Source organism: Gigantopelta aegis, chromosome 6 (assembly GCF_016097555.1).
Source record: "Gigantopelta aegis isolate Gae_Host chromosome 6, Gae_host_genome, whole genome shotgun sequence".
NCBI lineage: Eukaryota > Metazoa > Mollusca > Gastropoda > Neomphalida > Peltospiridae > Gigantopelta > Gigantopelta aegis.
In genome coordinates this window covers 90,149,857-90,171,816 of record NC_054704.1, presented here as the reverse complement: position 1 = coordinate 90,171,816, position 21,960 = coordinate 90,149,857, and the positions used below count along the sequence as shown (strand labels likewise).

The 21,960-nt window shown below is 36.3% G+C and overlaps 1 protein-coding gene across 6 annotated transcripts in view; it reads right to left on the bottom strand.

Annotated features, from left to right (window-relative positions):
* LOC121376402 (collagen alpha-1(IX) chain-like) overlaps window positions 1-21,960 on the bottom strand; it is a 195,163-nt gene that overhangs the window by 35,234 nt on the left and 137,969 nt on the right. For 3 of the 6 annotated variants that reach the window (XM_041504261.1, XM_041504262.1, XM_041504264.1), the window contains 11 exons: window positions 21,836-21,889; window positions 21,393-21,437; window positions 19,642-19,695; window positions 18,588-18,641; window positions 17,630-17,683; window positions 17,006-17,059; window positions 13,143-13,226; window positions 9,697-9,750; window positions 9,199-9,252; window positions 7,900-7,944; window positions 5,699-5,752 (listed from right to left, as the gene is read on the bottom strand). In XM_041504261.1, coding sequence (XP_041360195.1) covers window positions 5,699-5,752; window positions 7,900-7,944; window positions 9,199-9,252; window positions 9,697-9,750; window positions 13,143-13,226; window positions 17,006-17,059; window positions 17,630-17,683; window positions 18,588-18,641; window positions 19,642-19,695; window positions 21,393-21,437; window positions 21,836-21,889 — 606 coding nt within the window. The remainder of the gene's footprint in view (window positions 1-5,698; window positions 5,753-7,899; window positions 7,945-9,198; window positions 9,253-9,696; window positions 9,751-13,142; window positions 13,227-17,005; window positions 17,060-17,629; window positions 17,684-18,587; window positions 18,642-19,641; window positions 19,696-21,392; window positions 21,438-21,835; window positions 21,890-21,960) is intronic. The other 3 variants (XM_041504263.1, XM_041504265.1, XM_041504266.1) reach the window with 3 other exon arrangements.

Genomic DNA, 21,960 nt, shown 5'->3' with positions numbered 1-21,960 from the left:
AACTAAATATCGCTGCTTTGCCGCTAATCAAATTACATCAAGCTATAGCAAAGAATATTCTATATAAATATCACTACCAAATACAATGGATTTGAAATACACTTTAGATGTATCTTATTCTTCAGGGCGGGGCCTAGCCCAGTGGTAAAGCGCTCACTTGATGCGCGGTCATCTTGGGATGGATATAGTATATTAAAGGTCGTGATATGTTCTATCCTATACGTCGAATACTGCATATTAAAGACCCCTTGCTACTAATGGAAAACTGTAGCGGGTTTCCTCTCTAAGATTATATGTCACAATTACGACATGTATGACATCCAATAGCCTGTTTTATTTAACGACGCACTCAACACATTGTATTTACGGTTATATGGCGTCAGTCATATGGTTAATCCCCACACAGATATTAAGAGAGGAAACCGCTGTCGCCACTTCATGGGCTACTCTTTTCGATTAGCAGCAAGGGATCTTTTATATGCATAATGCCACAGACAGGGTAGTACATACCACGACCTTTGATATACCAGTCGTGGTGCACTGGCTGGAACGAGAAATAGCCCAATGGGCCCACCGACGGAGATCGATCTCAGACCGATCGCGCATCGAACGAGCGCTTTACCACTGGGCTACGTTCCGCCCCAACTGCCGGAAAAGTGCACGTGGACCAACTGTCAATGAGGCATAACAATGTGTGTGTGGGGGGGGGGGGGGGGGGGAAAAAGAGAGAAAAACGGGGCAATTGTTTAGGTGAGGAGACGGGTTCCCTGGGCCCCCTGGATCCGACTCTGATTAGCTTGTGAGCCACAATAATAGTTAACACGAAGTCGGGCAACTAGCAATCTTTATATTCCGAATGGCGTAAGTTGGTAACATTGTCGACATGGTGGTAGGCACCGATTCCCACAGCGTAGCTCAAAGATAACCTTGTCTTCAAAGAGATGTGTACACCTGCACTTGAATATACGTACAGCTATAGCGGTAATCTGATGTAGCAAGCAGATACACCCACGAATTAGACATTCAATTAAAATATACCTCCATAGCTCCTTAACCGATATATATATATATATATATTTATTTATTTATTTATTTAGGCATACATGTTTTAGGAGGGATGGAAAGATATGTAATTTAAAAAACCCCAAAAGAAACCCCCAAAACGTGCTTTCTTTTCGTATTTTTAATAATTTTAAAATGTGAAAACCAAGACTTTAGACACAACCCGTTCTGGTTGCCAGTGGTTAGACTCCTGTCTGTCGTACAATAGAGAGATCAGGAATTTTGTCTCAACTATATACATGTAGTACGTACGGCCACTATAATGTCAATTTAGACGTCCTGTGCTGCACATGTGCAGGACATCAGATATATAGATTTCGTAATGCAAGTGTAGTTATGAAAAATGTGTTGTGCAATTGCAGAAATGTAAATACAGACTTCATTTGCAGAACTGTAACCGTTATATAGACTTCTATTTGAAAAACTGTTGTACAGACTTCTATTTGCAAAACTATTACTAGTATGCAAAACGTATTTGCAGAACTGTCATACACACTTCTATTTGAAAAACTGTAACTGACATACAGACTCCTATTTGCAGAACTATAACCATTATATAGACTTCTATTTGCAGAATTGTAACCGTTATATAGACTTGTATTTGCAGAACTATAACCATTATATAGACTTCTATTTGCAGAATTGTAACCGTTATATAGACTTGTATTTGCAGAACTGTAACCGTTACATAGACTTCTATTTGCAGAACTGTAACCGTTACATAGACTTCTATTTGCAGAACTGTAACCGTTACATAGATTTCTATTTGCAGAACTGTAACCGTTACATAGACTTCTATTTGCAGAACTGTAACCGTTACATAGACTTCTATTTGCAGAACTGTAACCGTTACATAGACTTCTATTTGCAGAACTGTAACCGTTACATAGACTTCTATTTGCAGAACTATAACAGTTATATAGACCTCTATTTGCAGAACTATAACCGTTATATAGACTTCTATTTGCAGAACTGTAACCGTTATATAGACTTCTATTTGCAGAACTATAACAGTTATATAGACCTCTATTTGCAGAACTATAACAGTTATATAGACTTCTATTTGCAGAACTATAACAGTTATATAGACTTCTATTTGCAGAACTGTAACCGTTATATAGACTTCTATTTGCAGAACTTTAACCGTTATATAGACTTCTATTGCAGAACTATAACAGTTATATAGACTTCTATTTGCAGAACTATAACAGTTATATAGACTTCTATTTGCAGAACTATAACAGTTATATAGACTTCTATTTGCAGAACTGTAACCGTTATATAGACTTCTATTTGCAGAACTTTAACCGTTATATAGACTTCTATTGCAGAACTATAACAGTTATATAGACTTCTATTGCAGAACTATAACAGTTATATAGACTTCTATTTGCAGAACTTTAACCGTTATATAGACTTATATTGCAGAACTATAACAGTTATATAGACTTCTATTGCAGAACTATAACAGTTATATAGACTTCTATTTGCAGAACTTTAACCGTTATATAGACTTCTATTGCAGAACTGTAACCGTTATATAGACTTCTATTTGCAGAACTATAACAGTTATATAGACTTCTATTGCAGAACTTTAACCGTTATATAGACTTCTATTGCAGAACTATAACCGTTATATAGACTTCTATTTGCAGAACTATAACAGTTATATAGACTTCTATTTGCAGAACTATAACAGTTATATAGACTTCTATTGCAGAACTATAACAGTTATATAGACTTCTATTTGCAGAACTTTAACCGTTATATAGACTTCTATTGCAGAACTATAACAGTTATATAGACTTCTATTGCAGAACTATAACAGTTATATAGACTTATATTGCAGAACTATAACAGTTATATAGACTTCTATTGCAGAACTATAACAGTTATATAGACTTCTATTTGCAGAACTTTAACCGTTATATAGACTTCTATTGCAGAACTGTAACCGTTATATAGACTTCTATTTGCAGAACTATAACAGTTATATAGACTTCTATTGCAGAACTTTAACCGTTATATAGACTTCTATTGCAGAACTATAACCGTTATATAGACTTCTATTTGCAGAACTATAACAGTTATATAGACTTCTATTTGCAGAACTATAACAGTTATATAGACTTCTATTGCAGAACTATAACAGTTATATAGACTTCTATTTGCAGAACTTTAACCGTTATATAGACTTCTATTGCAGAACTATAACAGTTATATAGACTTCTATTGCAGAACTATAACAGTTATATAGACTTCTATTTGCAGAACTATAACAGTTATATAGACTTCTATTGCAGAACTATAACAGTTATATAGACTTCTATTTGCAGAACTTTAACCGTTATATAGACTTCTATTGCAGAACTATAACAGTTATATAGACTTCTATTTGCAGAACTATAACCGTTATATAGACTTCTATTTGTAGAACTATAACAGTTATATAGACTTCTATTTGCAGAACTGTAACCGTTATATAGACTTCTATTGCAGAACTATAACAGTTATATAGACTTCTATTTGTAGAACTATAACAGTTATATAGACTTCTATTTGCAGAACTTTAACCGTTATATAGACTTCTATTGCAGAACTATAACAGTTATATAGACTTCTATTTGCAGAACTATAACAGTTATATAGACTTCTATTTGCAGAACTATAACCGTTATATAGACTTCTATTTGTAGAACTATAACAGTTATATAGACTTCTATTTGCAGAACTATAACAGTTATATAGACCTCTATTTGCAGAACTATAACCGTTATATAGACTTCTATTTGCAGAACTGTAACCGTTATATAGACTTCTATTGCAGAACTATAACAGTTATATAGACTTCTATTTGCAGAACTATAACAGTTATATAGACTTCTATTTGCAGAACTGTAACCGTTATATAGACTTCTATTGCAGAACTATAACAGTTATATAGACTTCTATTTGTAGAACTATAACAGTTATATAGACTTCTATTTGCAGAACTATAACAGTTATATAGACCTCTATTTGCAGAACTATAACCGTTATATAGACTTCTATTTGCAGAACTGTAACCGTTATATAGACTTCTATTGCAGAACTATAACAGTTATATAGACTTCTATTTGCAGAACTATAACAGTTATATAGACTTCTATTTGCAGAACTGTAACCGTTATATAGACTTCTATTGCAGAACTATAACAGTTATATAGACTTCTATTTGTAGAACTATAACAGTTATATAGACTTCTATTTGCAGAACTTTAACCGTTATATAGACTTCTATTGCAGAACTATAACAGTTATATAGACTTCTATTTGCAGAACTATAACAGTTATATAGACTTCTATTTGCAGAACTGTAACCGTTATATAGACTTCTATTGCAGAACTATAACAGTTATATAGACTTCTATTTGCAGAACTATAACCGTTATATAGACTTCTATTTGTAGAACTATAACAGTTATATAGACTTCTATTTGCAGAACTGTAACCGTTATATAGACTTCTATTGCAGAACTATAACAGTTATATAGACTTCTATTTGCAGAACTGTAACCGTTATATAGACTTCTATTGCAGAACTATAACAGTTATATAGACTTGTATTTGCAGAACTATAACCGTTATATAGACTTCTATTTGTAGAACTGTAACAGTTATATAGACTTCTATTTGCAGAACTGTAACCGTTACATAGACTTCTATTTGCAGAACTGTAACAGTTACATATACTTCTATTTGCAGAACTGTAACCGTTATATAGACTTCTATTTGCAGAACTGTAACAGTTACATAGACTTCTATTTGCAGAACTATAACCGTTACATAGACTTCTATTTGCAGAACTATAACAGTTATATAGACTTCTATTTGCAGAACTGTAACAGTTACATAGACTTCTATTTGCAGAACTATAACCGTTACATAGACTTCTATTTGCAGAACTGTAACCGTTACATAGATTTCTATTTGCAGAACTGTAACCGTTATATAGACTCCTATTTGCAGAACTGTAACAGTTATATAGACTTCTATTTGCAGAACTGTAACCGTTACATAGATTTCTATTTGCAGAACTGTTATACAGACAACTATTTGCAGAACTGTAACTGTGTATAGACTTATATTTACAGAACTGTCCTGCAGACTTCTATCTGCAAAACCTTTGAACAGATTTCACAGCTATATAGGAAAACACTTTATAGATTTTGTTAACTCTGAAATACTTTATTTTCTTGGTTTTGCTAAAATACACATTTCGTCGGGTACTTAAATTCGTGGACCACTACGAAGTAATTTCATAGTATGTTGCAACTGAGGAACAGCTATATAGACTTCGTCTGTTGTGCATGTTTAGGATATTTTTGTCTATGTGCATTCGGAGTTAGCTATGCAGACTTTATTCTGCTGTGCATATACAAGAGATTAGTTTCACAGGGTTTGTTTGCTGTTCACTGCTTTTGACAAATACTAAAACCAAAATATTATGCACCTGTATCAGTTTTTTGTTTTGTGTTTTGCGGGGGTTTTGTTTGTTGTTTGTTTTTTTGTGGGTTCTGGTTTGTGTGTTTTTGTGTGTCGTTGTTTTGAGTGTGTGTTGTCGGGTCTTTTAAACGTCATAACTAGCACTGCTTACCGGAAGACCTCGCATTCCCATCATGCCTTGCTCTCCTCTATCTCCAGGCATTCCCTGGTAAATGGAAATAGACAATGAGTTAAGAAGTTACGAACAATTTGTAGTCAACACCTCATCTCTTTACCACCATACAATAAAGTGAAATAGGTAATTCTGCTAAGTCAATAAAAAGCCATGTTCGCTATAAGTGATGATTAATGTTTTTGTTAAAACAAATGATTTATTAATTTATATCTGTCGATGACATGATGATGCTATAGGTGTCAGAAGGTGGTAGCAACTGAGGTGGCTAATTACACAACGTTTTGCCTTTCATCTGAGAGACTGCATTATCTTACGAGTTGGGAGGATAGTATAAGTCGTCCCCGCATCTAACGCCTATGATGATGTTGATGACAATTGCTGGATGATTAATATGATGGTGCTGGTACAGAATGTAGCACTTGATTCTCCAGTCGATGACATGTTTACATTATAGGATGACGAAAATTATAATTTATGTTTGTGCTTAAATTTTAGATGCAAGCACCCTGCCACGTGAACGTACCCTACACCCCTCCCCTTCTCATAGTTCTGTTTGTCTTGTCTCTGATTGTTTACTGCGAACAACAGTGGATTACAAATAATATTGTGGGTAAAATGATGGAAATACATGGTGAAAAGGGTTCAGACCAGCTTATGTGCTCTCTCTCTCTCTCTCTCTCTCTCTCTCTCTCTCTCTCTCTCTCTCTCTCTCTCTCTCTCTCTCTCTCTCTCTCTCTCTCTTAGTTTCTGGTATGACTTTTTTCTGGTATGAATTTTATCTTATTCAGTAAATCACGTCTTTTATTTTGTCGAGTATTCACATAACGTCTGTATGCAGAAAGAAACTAAGACAAGTGTACGCCCCGTGACATCGATGTCGGTAAACCCATCCCGAACGGCGAGTTTTTCCACGCAGATAAACTATATTTCAGATAAATATCATGACACACAAATGTGGCTTTTATCACTAAAAGGGTACGGGGGGCTGATTAACAACAAAGCGTAGTGATACAGACGTCTGTGGCGCATAGTGCAAGATAGGTCCAACCACCCGGCGGTCAGTCTATTTTACAGATAATGGCGACCTGATAAAAAACTAACAAGATCAATACAATATCTTGTGTGTTAAGACGGGGACATGGCATCAAGCTGCGGTTGGTTTGTCAAGACGACACAATAGGGGAAGAGACTTTAAAGAGGTGGCGATATTAACGATGAATTAAACACAGTAACGGTGCCAGGTGATGGATTACTCCTCGACATGACTGCAGTAAACGCATATAGCACTTTGTAGTCGAGATAATAATGCACGCTGACGAACTCTTATCCATATTCATATTGACGTCTGTTGATGTAAAATATGTATTTTATTAACAAATAACGAGGACCGTGGCTCTACCAGGCCTAGACTCGTTAAGCAGTGGCCACTGGGGTGGGATGGGGGATGGCGTATGTTCTGACGAGGGCTCCAGTAGATTGAAAGGGTTTTGCGACTATCGTAATCGGGTATCCTCTCGCCCTGCCACAACACATAAACAGGACATGGACAGGGGACATTCGAACTACGACCGTCGGGTTTCGTCCACAACAGACGAATTGTTTTTGAAAAGCGCACCTTTGTATTAAGGGCCTTTTTTTGTGTTTACTCACCACTCAGAAAATAAAATCTTATTTCAACCAAGTACATATAGACAGGACTTGGTCTGGCAATCGCCAAATTCGCCAAGAGTGAATTTTAAAAACAACTGACGAATATTACTTTAGTTTGGCGAAATAATTCCATATAATAGTTGATTAATAATTAGAAAATAACTGGGTTTCTGCATTTTTGAAAATTTAATAGATAGTTTGGTCCGTCCCCCCCCCCCCCCCCCACCCCCGCTATCCTTGATAGTGAAGAAATTGCAGCAGGCTATAAGGCATAGACTATTGATTACGATGCCTCTTGTCTCATCCATGGGATTAATAATGAGAAAGAAGTACTTTTGGGTTGCGTACCAATATGTAAGAAGGAAACAAAAACATCTAATATCATCGTTAGTAATAACAATTCTGTTTGTACGTTTTTTTCACATTCATCAATATTTTCATTATGTTTCTGTAAATAAAAAGAAAAAAAGCATAAATAACTTATTATTATTAATTTAAAAATTAAATACATTTTAATCTATACTTACGGGTGTTCCGGGAAATCCCGGTTCACCTTGTCCTCCTGGCTTGCCCTACAATTAAGAAACAAAATAACAAGAAAACGTAACGTCTATTCCATTGTTATATTAATCATTATTTTATACATATAGATTTCTTTTAAAGAACTCAATTTTAAACAATCAAAGTTTATTTTAATGTTTGAAAACAAGAGTTTTATTAAAACAACACCAGTGAAGAAAATTATCTAAGGAACTAAATGTATCGATACTTAACAAAATATTTGTCTTAAAAAAGAAAGTGAAAAAAGAACGATAAAAAAAGAAGAAGAATGCGTGTTATGCATATTCGTAATATAAGTAATTTTGCATCAGAATCAGAATAATGCTTATTAATGCTGATTGAACAGAATGAAAAGCCTTGCAACTATTCCTCCACACGTTTCAAGTTCGTCAGTTCATGACGATTATGTCATCCGTGATGAAATCAGAAAGAAAATCACGTCTAGACAAGATAACAGCGCCGCTCCCTTAACAGGGTTTCACAAATTTGACAAGTCAGCAAATACAGCCTTAGATCATTCTCCTTTTTTCCCTTCTTTTTTCCTTTTTTTTAAATTTTGTTTCGGTTTTGCAATGGTGTGTGGTCGCTTTTGATGTTACCACACACAGTAGCGGTTAGCATGTCAATTTTACAGGTAACTCAATACAAGTCTGTGAACTTGTCAAATAGTTTTAACAGGCTAAATGACAGCTATATTATACATTTGACAGTCTGTTCAAACGAGTGCTCCAGAGGCATTTGTGTTTTGGTCAATTTAAGGAACATTTAGGTGCTTTTGTTTCTATTCACTAAACGATTTCTGTTTGAGGTTTTAAAAAATGTTATCTTACTACATAAAAAATTATCTCTCTTTATTTTGTGATATCTAAAACTCGCCCAAAAAACCAAGATAAATAATATCTTAAGTGGCTTGTACAAAAAATATAATTGTTTTGGTTTATTTTTTTACTTTTGAACTGCCAGTTTTCAATCAAAATATTACAAATTAGAATAATTTCAATGCGTTAACGTGTATTAAATATCTAAGGTTTGTTTTAAAAAAACCCACACGAATTATTTGTTTTCCAACACCTAAGCTTCAAGTCCGTTGTGTTTTCGATATGCTAGTATACGTTTTTGCTTCACAGACCCAAATGTGCCGATCTTTATATTGCGTACTTGTTCAATGTTGTTTTACTATACACTCGTTTAATATATTTTGCAATTAAACAGCGTGTCGTGTTTGTTAATTGAACATACTAATTAATGACGCACGGAATACTCACGGCAAGTCCTGGATCTCCGTCCGGTCCCCTCGATCCCATAGACCCCTTCAGACCCTGGTAAATCAATAAAATCAATTAGTTTGTGAATATATATCAACATCAAGTTTGCTTAAATCCGTTTCCCACCCAAAGATCAAAATAAGCAAAAAGTCAGTTTTAACTGTCTCAACTATTTATACGAAAATGATATCTCCCCACAACTAGATCATGCTTTATTATCAATGTTCATCAATATTTACATTTAGTGACACCCCTCACCTCCCTCCCTCAACTCTCTCTCTCCCTCCAATCTCTCTCTCTCTCTCTCTCTCTCTCTCTCTCTCTCTCTCTCTCTCTCTCTCTCTCTCTCTCTCTGGTGACCTTGGGTTTTTTTAGTTTGTTTTAGTTGTTTTTTGTGTTTTTATTGTTGCAGGTTTTTTTTCTTTTTGTAGGTGTGTCAGACAGTTGTTTGTTTTACGCTGTACACCTCGATGTCAGTTAAGTTAATATCAAACATACCGGGTCTCCTTTGGCACCAGGTCGACCTCGGGGCCCGGGCAATCCAGGTGGTCCCTATTGACAGTGAAGAAAACAACGACAATATTACAGTGAACTGTCAAACTGACGTTTAGTGCAGGTATAGGTGCAAATCACAGTATACTGTGCTACAAGCAAGTACTACATGGAGCGTGTAGGTGCAGTCGGGTAACATACAGTGTAGCTGTGTGGTTTGTCTAAAATTGAACTACCAAATGAAAGTGTTGAACTCGCGAATCGTTTTGCTACCAGAACAGTTTTAAAACTTAGCTCTCGTCTGTTTTGAAACCCTTACTTAGGTCATAATAAATGATTACATAACTGATTAATAATACACGCCTGTTAAATGACATAACAGCATTTCAGATGTAGCGGAAAACAGATGAATTTTTAAAGAATTAATTATAACATGCAGTGACGGGTGTTTTCCCAAAACTGTTCAGGGAGCAAAACGAATCACAATACTAAGGCATCTTTTGTTTTCAGTGGAGAAGCAAGTTTGAAAAATTGCATCATTACATCGATACCAAACGTTGACATTTACTGAAGCTATTTATTTCGCAAGGCTCCAAAAAAAAAAAAAGACAAAATAAGACCAAAAAAAGATAAAAAGATATTCTATTTTACTAAATAGCAAAATTAGCATGGTTGTCTAATGTGCGTATGTCAATGAAACCAACATTAAATAATGTTTTGTTCTTTCACCATAAACACTAATTTTTTTGAAAATCGGCAAACGCCAATAAATAGAGAAACTAAGCACAATGTTCACATATACAAGTTATATGACAAACTATCATAGATATACATGTAGGCTTACGACAATTAGATGTTATCTGCTGGGCATTCATATAAAAATTGGCCATGAATACAATTACTAGATTAGTTCTGCGCTTTGGCGTAAAGGTTCGCTGGCTTGCCATCAAACAATTACTATATAGATATGAACAAAATGAATCCCATTCAATTAGTCTGGACTGTATCTCGCATGCACTTATTTTTATCTTACTGTTTATACGTGCGGATAAGTCTGGCGTGTTCTGTGAGGTAAAAACTAACAGTTTCCACAACCGAACAGTGCAGTATCCAGAGTACAAAAGGGGCGAGACGTAGCCCAGTAATAAAGCGCTCGCCTGATACGCGGTCTATCTAGGATCGTTCCTCGTCAGAGAACCCATTGGGCTATTTCTCGTTCTAGCCAGTGTTCAAAAAACGTTTGTAACAGAGGTCGTGGTAAGTGCTATCCTGTCTGTGGGGTGGTGCATATAATAGACCTTTTGCCGCTAATGCTAATCGAAAAAATAGCCCATTGCGTAGCGGCTGCGGGTATCCTTTCTTATTATCTTATTATCAGACATATGGTTAAGGATCACAGGTATTGAAGGAGGAAACCCTCTGTCGCCACTTCATGGGCTACTCTTTTCGATTGGCAGCAAGGGATCTTTTATATGCACCATCCAAAAGACAGGATAGCACATACCACGGCCTTTGATGTACCAGTCGTGGTGCACTGGCTGGAGCGAGAAATAGCCCAATGGGCCCACCGACGGGGATCGATATCAAACCGACCGCGCATCAAGCGAGCGCTTTACCACTGGTCTACGTCTCGCCCCCTCTAGTGTACAAAATGTCCTATATTTGATACCACACGACCTTTAGTCTGCTCATCTCCGAGTTCACCCATGTCACTAAACGTACACCCCGATGGCTAGTATCAACGGCACAAGAAGAAACCCGATTCTCCTATCGCCAACCCGCTCTCTTTGTATTTCGCATATATGGATATCGTCGGGTTTCGTCGTGAGACGGTTGTATTGGTCTTAAGCATGTAAGTGTATCGTCATGAGTGAACTTAAAAATGATCCAACAAAAAGTCTGTAGCGTCAAATTTAAGAAACTATAAGTATTTTAAACATAATACTTGGCGACCGTTTGGTTGTGGAATTTTACAAGTTCAACACTATGGCCCGACTTTACAAAGCCTGGTGTTTACTTACCGCATGTAACTACAATGCTTAAATACCCGCGTTTAAGAAAAACAGGCTTCGTAAGTTCGTAAAATGTTTCCCTATGGAACGTGTGAGCGATGTGGAATTTTGGAATTTCCACGCGTTTAGATCATACATCAATGCGCAAAACGTAGCTTGTGAGGGTCGAATCCAGGATTTTGTAAAGAGGGGGGGGGGGGGGGGGGGGGGGGGGGTGTGTTACAAAATTGTCGAAAGCTAATAAGCCGAAATCCCAGAGGATCCTGGGGCATGCTCCCGGAAAATTTTGAAATAAATATGCTCAGAGATATATATTTTGGACAATTTAGTTACTCAGTGGATGACGTTTTAGGAAAAAAGTAATTGAATTGGGTACTTAAACGGACGGGAGGCTGGGTGGGGGTGGGGGGTGGGGGTGGGGGGGGGGGGGGGGGGGGGGGGGGTTAAGTGCTAGATCCTTCCTCTAATGGTTGTCCAGGCTTATTGAATGAGATGGTATGAAATAACGAAACCCCACTCACCTTTAGCCCATGAACCCAGCTCTATCACGTGATTAAATGAAATGAAATGAAGATGATTGCTGCGGCTTGCGATTTAGTGACATCAGTAAAAAGTTTTACGATCAATTACTATGTTTCAAGCATGATTTGTTTGTCGAAGCATTTCAAACAAATATTAAGGCAAATGATCAATTTGAGGAATTTAACCTAACAAAAAAAACCCAACATCACAAGGTGCCATTAGTAATACACCAAAAAATAGCATGGCATATAACTGCCAATCAAAGCAACGCACAAGATGTTATAACGGTTCCAAATATGGACAAGTACTACTCCAGGGATTTTTTTAGTGGTGCTTCACGAGTCACGTGATATATCCTAAAGTCACGTGGCATAGCGTAAACAGCGAAGATCCGGCAACGCAAACTAGCGCGGCTGAAATACAAAATATACTGAAATTATATGTCCCAAATCCAAGGTACAAAATAAATGTTTCTACAAAAGCATCAGTTATATTTTCACACTAAATCTTCTATTAGGTATAAAATTCAGTGCATTTCCCTTTTCCAAGCCAGTTCTCCATACCAATCCGTATTAAGAACTGCTTTTAATTATAAAATAAATATCAAATATTCAAAAGGTGGTTTTTGGCCCACATCCAGTGGGAATGTGAGGGTGAATACGCACCCCATCTTAAAATATCATATTCAAAAATATAGTCATCATTTTCCATTTTTATGTGCAGGCTTTCTGAGATACTGTTTTTATTTTTGCACGTTAAATATTTATTTCCAAAAGACCATTCTCTTTAGAAAAATGTACCCTCTATTTTAATTCTGGCTACGGGCCTGGAATGGATAGTGAACGCTCTAAACTACGGCTGTGCAAGGTTTTAAAAATTCTATGTGCAGCCATGCATAAAAATCTGACGGAGTAGTACTTGGAATTTCTGTACAACATCACCCCATACCAGTTCACCCTTCGGGGAGACGAGACCGGGGTTGCCAGGTCGGCCGGGCGGACCCTGTAGAAAACAAGAAAAGAAAACGTATTGTGTGTTAGTAAAGAATGTCTGATAGGTACGTAGCTTTAATAATATGAAACAAAATTAATAATAAGAAATTGTTTAAATTTTATAAAGAAAATAAGTAAGTATATAAGTTTGTAAGTGAATGAATGGATGGATAGATGAATGAATGAATGAATGGATGGATGGACAAATAAATGAACTGACGAATAAATGAAGCATGTACATTATAACCTGGCTTTTTTTAAAGTAAACAAAAAATTTAAAAATTATATTGACAAAAAAGTGACTGCTGGTACTTTTGTAAATTTCGTACTTACTTCTTTCATAATAAAATAATTATCATTGAATTAAACAAAACAATCCAAACAATAATGGAATGGGATGAAATACATGCACTACAAATATACCATCTCATAATTATATACATAATAGGGAATATAAAATACTTACACGTGGAAAAAACATACAATCATTATTTCAAACATTTATATATAACATATTAAAAAACTGTGTATACAAGAATGCATAGAAGATATAAATAAATAAATATCATAATATAAAATGATACAAATAATTGATGACATATTTATTACTGACATGGTTATTCAAACATTTAACACTGTCATTCCTTTGATAAACATAGAGCTGCTCTGCACTATTTTTTTCTCATGACATTCCATGGCATTAACATGAAAATAAAATCATTATTCTGTTAAAGGGACATTCTCGAGTTTGCTGCATTGTACGATGTTTCCGACTAATAAAACATGTATACGATTAAACTTACATATTAAATATATTTTCTTATTTAGAATATCAGTGTCTGTATATTCAATGTGTTTCTGATCGTCTTAATATTTGTAAAAAGCCCAAACTGGATTTTGTCTTCAAATAATTTCGTACGTACGAAAAAACATATTTTAGGAAATAAAATGAAATTTACGCTAGTACAAATATTAGAACGACCAAAAACACGTTTAATGTACAGCCACTGATATGTTATGCAGGAAAATATATTTGATATGTAATTACAATCGTTAAAAAGTCTCTGTTAGTCGATAACATCTGAAAAATTGCAGCAAACTCAGGAATGTCCCTTGAAAAAATGAGAAAAATATATGGAAAAGATGGTGTTTACGAACAGTAGTAATATACTTATTGAACTGACGTTTAATTTAGAGTGCAATGTTCACACATTCACAGTAATTAAATGCATCAAAATCACCTTTGTCTTGAAACTATGGACTAATCTACTGATGTGCAGAAATGCATGTTAAAAGTAAGAATGGTTATTATTAGCCAGTAACACCGTACGGTTTTGAACAGATAAGACGAACAAGTACGTGTAACATGAAAACAGAAATAAACTGTAGTGAGTGAGAGAGAGAGAGAGAGAGAGAGAGAGAGAGAGAGAGAGAGAGAGAGAGAGAGAGAGAGAGAGAGAGAGAGAGAGAGAGAGGGGGAGGGAGAGAAACACACAGCAACACAGAGAGAGAGACGGGGGGGGGAGAGAAAGAGGGGTGAGGGAGGGAGGGGTTAGAGAGATTATAGCAATCAAAAGACTAAAAGTAAAATGTGTATGCATGATATGCACAATTAATTGCATTTGAAACAGAAATATAAAGATGAAACGACGAAATAGAGAAAACGTTCAGTGCTATGTAAAGATCATTGCAAATAACAGATATTTATAATTATGAAGAATAAAGCCAGTTTATATACTTGTGCAGTAACAGAAACCATGCATATTCTCTCGCTAGACTGGTTTTTGTGCCTAAAATTCGATGAATGTGATATGACGTTAAACTGTTCGCGAGCGTTCGGCCTCCTGAACAAAAAAAGAAACTTCCGATTTGCACATATAGTATTTGTTGTGTTAAAGAATTCATTGTGTAATGAAATTATATAGGTAGTATTAGCCTTGAGCTGTATTATCAGGATTCATGAATTTTATCGATTATTTTTGCACTGTTAATCGTCGACAACGTGAAATTCAATTTGTACGTGCATGCATGGTTCGACATGTCCCGTGTAGTATTCGGTCAATTTGTTTTACTTGTCTTACTGACATTGTTGTCAAGTGAACGAAAACGCTTCAAAATTTGTAAAAAAATTAACGTTTTTTACATTGTAGCATTTTTAGTATGCCAAGAATACCCAATAATTTACGCGAACGGGCGATTGGCATGCTTGATGCTGGCATATCGACAGAAGACGTTGCAAGGCATATTGGGAGTTCTAGTCGAGCGATACGAAATCTTCGCGTAAGATTTCGAACGACAGGAAGCACCAACGACTTGCCACGTCGTGGACGTCCGCGTGTTACAACGCGTGATCAAGACCGTTATATCATGAACACGCATTTGCGCAATCGATTCCAATCTGCCACTGCTACTGCTGCTAACACACCTGGGCTTCATAATAACCGAATCAGTGGGCAAACTGTTCGTAATCGTCTGCGGGAGAACGGTTTACATGCACGACGTCCTTACGTCGGATGCGTTTTAACGCAACGTCATCGTCTAAATCATCTTAATTGGGCACGTGTACACACTCGTTGGATACGGCGACGCTGGAATACCGTTCTTTTTTCGGATGAATCCAGATTTTCTTTACAACGTGGTGATGGCAGGGTGCGCGTCTACCGTAGGAGAAATGAACGCTATGCTGACTGTTGTGTACTTGAACGAGATCGTTTCGGGGATGGGGGTTGTGTCATGGTCTGGGCAGCCATTGCCCTTGGTGATCGTTCACCACTAGTCGTCATTGATGGCAATTTAAATGCTCAACGTTACCGCGATGACATTCTCGCTCATCACGTCATTCCTCTGTTCCATAACAACGCCAACATCTCGATTTTTCAGCATGATAATGCCACCTCTCATACAGCTAGAGACACTGTAAATTTCCTTAGGACAAATAACATTGATTTCATTGATGACTGGCCTGCTAAAAGTCCTGATCTCAACCCCATCGAGCATGTCTGGGATAGTATGGACAGACGATTGGGGCGTCGTCCCAACCCACCCGCTAACGTCAACGAACTTCGTCAAGCGCTCATTCAGGAATGGAACAATATTCCACAAGCACAAATCAACACTTTAATCAGTTCTATGCGCCTGCGATGCACTGCAGTGGTCAATTCAAGAGGTGGTCATACCCGTTATTAAGTGGGGTTTTTTTTTTTTTTTAACCCCTACCACACTTGGTCAAACTTTTTCCCAGTTTCTGTTAACCAATGGCCATGATATTTGCACCAACTTTTTTTTAAAAGGTGAAGAATTTATTTTATTTTTTAGCGTAACAAATGTTATGTGAGTAGTTGAAAATTACGTCTTCGTGTTCTGTCTTATAGGTGATTTCAAATGTTTATTTTCCCCCATCCCAGGTGATCTTTTCTATAACCCTTTTACAAACTGCGATATATATAGAGAGCTGATATTCTATTAAAAAATAAAAGTAGACCATTTCAACGTAAAGCGAATTCAGTGCAGATATAGTATACATGTACATTAACATCATGCAGTGTGCCACGACAAAACAGTCTGAAGAAATCAGATCAAAAAACCCAAAACAGCGTATAGAGAAGAAACGAAAAAAGAAAACGAAATAGTCAATTGCAGTGTCGAATAAATATTTTCATTGCAATCAAGTACATGTTTAAAGTGAGCAATCAAAAATACGCAGAACAAAGCGCAGTGATACATTAACATATAAAACGTAGTGCGAGAAAGAAACAGCAAAAGTGTGAAGCTTTTCGATTTCTCACATACCGGGTCCCCTCTTTCGCCCTTAGCTCCTGATTTCCCAAGGTCACCCTGTGGGCCCTGAATGGGATTGAAAACATCAAAATTGCTAAACAGTCTATATCACAAAGCTACATCTGGCTCCTTAACTGATAAACTGGATTATGCTTTCGGTTAAAATTCTAAAGTCTCAACCTTAAGTGTACCTTACGCAAAATAACATATAGTCATTAGAGACAAAGAGAATATTAAAATAATAAAAAAACTGACATATTATGGTTTGGTAGTTAATTCCTGAATCAGTAAACATGGTATATCTGCATATTTTGACGTTCCAACATATTAAAAATCAAATCTATCATATTAGTATTAACACTAACTTTGAAATACGGGTTTCATAACAAAGTCCAGTGTGTATACTTTATAACACACTATTACGTCTATGAATAAAAACAATATTTGCGTTTTGCTTTGTTTAACTATTTACTTTAAACGACATGAACGATACATATTTTAAAGATTTACATAGCGTATGTCATGAATTTGAAACGTGTTGAAAGCTTATGATAGCAGACCTGTTCATTTCATAGGAAAACAAATATATAATCGCTTACAGATCTATTATCTCATATTTCTATATCAGATTCTCACCGTTGGTCCTTGAGGCCCTGCTACACCCGGCTTCCCCCTTTGTCCGGTACCGCCCTGAAATACACAACATGTGTTTGACTCTGATGTCATCATAGGGGTGGGGTGGGGGCGGATCATAGTGCAGTGGTAAAGCGCACGCCTGATGCGCGGTCGGTCTAGGATCGATCCCAGTCTGTTTGCCCATTGAATTATTTCTCGTTCCAGCCAGTGCACCACGAATGGTATATCAAAGGCCGTGGTATATGCTGTCCTGTCTGGGATGATGCATATAAAAAATCCCTTGCTACTGATGGAAAAATGTATCGGGTTTCCTCTCTATGACTGTGTCACCTGTGTCATCTGAGCGCACCCATCGTAGGTTGGGAGTGGGGGGAATTATAACGCGACTGTTGAGTTGACCAACTTCGTCGTGACCGTTGATAGTCTGAACCTAGCATTAGGGAACATCGCATTGTGTTTTTGAAACAAAATCATCGCGCTGTAAGATCGTAAAGTTAGGAGAGAGTTTAGTGAATTAGCCCCTGTTCAATATTTGTTTAAAATTGAAGTAATGTAAACTTCGTGCCGTCTCGATGAACGGATATATATGAAACTGATTGGGCTTTGGGTTGGTAAAGAAAACAGTACTGCATAGGAATTATATCTAATATTAGCAAAACAACAACAACAACAACAAACAAACAAATAAGAAAACAATTTAGGCTTAAAATAATTGAACAGGACTTTAGTATTGTTCTATCTAAAGTTAACAACTTGTACGTTTGCTAGAAATGTCCATATCTATATACACAACAATGAAAACGTTTAATAAAAAAGAAAGATGATTACATATATATGTTTTGTAAAACAGATAAATAGGAAACAAATAACAACCAATGTATACATCACTGCAATTATAAAACGAATTAGTTAAAAAACGAAATGAAACCAGTGTTATGAAAAAGACCAAGAGACATACCCTGTTTCCTTTCAAGCCTCTTTGACCACGTTGTCCAGGTCCGCCTTGTTCGCCCTGTCAAAAATAATAATGATGATTATAATGATCATCATCATCAACCTAAATGTCAAAATTCGCATTAAAGGTAAAACAATGATTTAGGATAATAATATAGTGCACGTGATTAGGACCCTTTTCTTATTAACCGAAATTCGGTGCAATTTTCTTATTAACCGAAATTCGGTTAATTGTGAATACTGCTATAAACATATCATACATGTACAAATGAAATGAGCTGAAATAAGAATAATTTCAAATGAATACGGTTGTATAATAATCGACAAAGTTAACATCACCTGTTTTGTATGACTATATGACTAACATTTATCATAGTGCAGGTCTACTTGTAATTAAATATGTTTAAGCTATAAGTATTTAAAGAAAATCTAAATACTAAATAAGTTAATGTAAGTATCTGCAAACTGCTGGCTTCTGTTTACAGTTGATATTTAACGATCTCATTAACAAACGTTCATCTCTATCATCTTTGAAGAAACACACGCCAAAATCAAATATATTTCGCTGTACCCTAAACTATGTCTACTTTGAAAAAACCCTTCAACAAAACGAAAAACAATTTAAAAAACAATAGCAAACACCCCCTAAAAATATATATGAAAAGCACACACACACCCAACTCCCTACACAAGTCCCGAAGACGAAAAACCAACAATTGTCCCGTGTAACCAACTAATCATATCAGGTATAAACCTGGGCGGAATTTACAAAGTCTACATATATTTACAAAGGTTAAACATCAGTGTTTAAGAACAAAAAACCCAGCTTCGTAAATTCAGCCCGAAAGAAGGTCGGATGTTGGAAATATTTATGGGGGAACCAAATGAGAAAAGGGTACATAAACCATTTCGTAGAAAGGGCAAACCAATGAAAACTGTATAAAAATCCAAACAAACAAAAACCAGAACGAAGGCACTTAAATATATTTATGTGTGGAGTGCCTTGGTACCCCCTTAGATCCGCCCTTGTGAAATGTTTGTGTGTGACTACATCTCACCTTGTGTCCATCCTTACCAGGTTCACCAGACACTCCGGGACTTCCGCGTTCACCCTGGAAACAAACAACGTGCGACAGTTTTCATATAAATACAAACTCACACACGCTAATTCGCTTTCTGGCATTTTCATATAAATAATTTTACAAAAACAATCGGCAGTGATCGGAAGTAGAAAACAAATGTCCGATGTACAGGGGGAAAGAGGTGCATCTGAAGACGATAATGTCCCTTTAACAATGGTACTTGATCGAACATCATCACAAAAGAGGTACATCTGAAGACGATAATGCCCCTTTAACAATGGTATGTCATGAAAAATCATCACAAAAGAGATGCATCTGAAGACGATAATGTCCCTTTAACTATGGTACTTCATCAAAAATCATCACAAAAGAGGTGCATCTGAAGACGATAATGCCCCTTTAACTATGGTGCTTCATCAAAAATCATCACAAAAGAGGTGCATCTGAAGACGATAATGTCCCTTTAACTATGGTACTTCATCAAAAGTCATCACAAAAGAGATGCATCTGAAGACGACAATGTCCCTTTAACAATGGTACTTCATCAAAAATCATCACAAAAGAGGTACATCTGAAGACGATAATGTCCCTTTAACAATGGTATGTCATCAAAAATCATTACAAAAGAGGTGCATCTTCAGACGATAATGCCCCTTTAACAATGGTACTTCATCAAAAATCATCACAAAAGAGGTACATCTGAAGACGATAATGCCCCTTTAACAATGGTACTTCATCAAAAATCATCACAAAAGAGGTGCATCTGAAGACGATAATGTCCCTTTAACAATGGTACCTCATCAAAAATTATTACAAAAGAGGTGCATCTGAAGACGATAATGTCCCTTTAATAATGGTATGTCATCAAAAATCATCACAATGTGACATATTTTATCTTGATCTTACGATTTACTGACGCTGAAATTTACGTTCGCTAATCGGATTATTTCTTGGGTTTATTTTCGTGGGGTATTTTTTCTTTGCTATCGGGTCTATTTGTGAAATTAAGACAACCACAGGATATTGAAAAAAAACACTACCAGTTGAAGATTGACTCCAGTAAATACTTCCACGTTCAACTTCATACCAATATGAAAAGAAAATAATATTCTCTTTATTATTGAATACCGGCCTCGGTGGTATCGTGGTTAAGCCATCGGACATAAGGCTGATAGGTATTGGATTCGCAGCCCGGTACCGGCTCCCACCCAGAGCGAGTTTTAACGACTTAATGGGTAGGTGTAAGACCACTACACCCTCCATTCTCTCACTAACTACTAACGACTAACCCTCTATCCTGGACAGACAGCCCAGATAGCTGAGGTGTGTGCCCATAATAGTGTGCTTGAATCTTAATTGGATATAAGCAAGAAAATAAGTTGAATATTATTGAATACGTTTGAATTATTAATTTTGCTAACGTTTTATTTTCTTTTTTCACATTTTCATTGGGGTTCTTTTTTCTCACAAATACCTATTGCTGAAACGTTCCGGCAAAATATAGTTTCAGAATTGCAGTGAGACAGAGTGGTGACGTGGCTAAAAAAAATTATTTCAATTTGTGGAGATATGAACACAAAACTATAAATTGTATTCATTAGTACTGCTATAACATATATAGACAGAATTAACAAAAATGATAACGATTTATTAAAAAAAAATCTTTACACCAAGGATGCCTGTGCACCCGGTTAAAACCCTGACCTATAAAGTCATGGTAAACCTACTTTGGTCCCTTTAGCTCCAGTGTTTCCGTATTCTCCCTTAGATCCCTGAAAATAATATAAAACAGATTACACATAATATATACATATAACACTGACGACAATATAGCGTTTGTATCTCTAAACTGTGAAAGCAGTATATGTATGTTAAAAGTCATATTGATCAGTGTAACACAACATGGCTTTATTCAATAATTCACCGGTAGATGCACCTAACCAGGAGTGGGAATGTTAAACAATTATCTTCGACAAATTCAGGGCCATAGCTAGCAACTGCCCCCTTGCCCCTCCCCCCGAAAAAAAACAGGAAAAATATATAGAAACTTAAAGAAAATTCTCTTCTTAAGCGTTTAAGGAGTTTCAGACCATTAACTACTCAGCTGCCACCCCCCCCCCCCCAACAAAAAATTCTAACTACGGCCCTGCAATTCATACAGAAATCTTACCTTGAGTCCCACTCTACCTGGAATACCTGGGGGTCCTGGCGGTCCTTGGGGTCCCTGCAAATATATGAATAACAGATTTGTTTCATGGTAGATACAAAGTATTTCTGTCGTGAAAAACAGGGCAT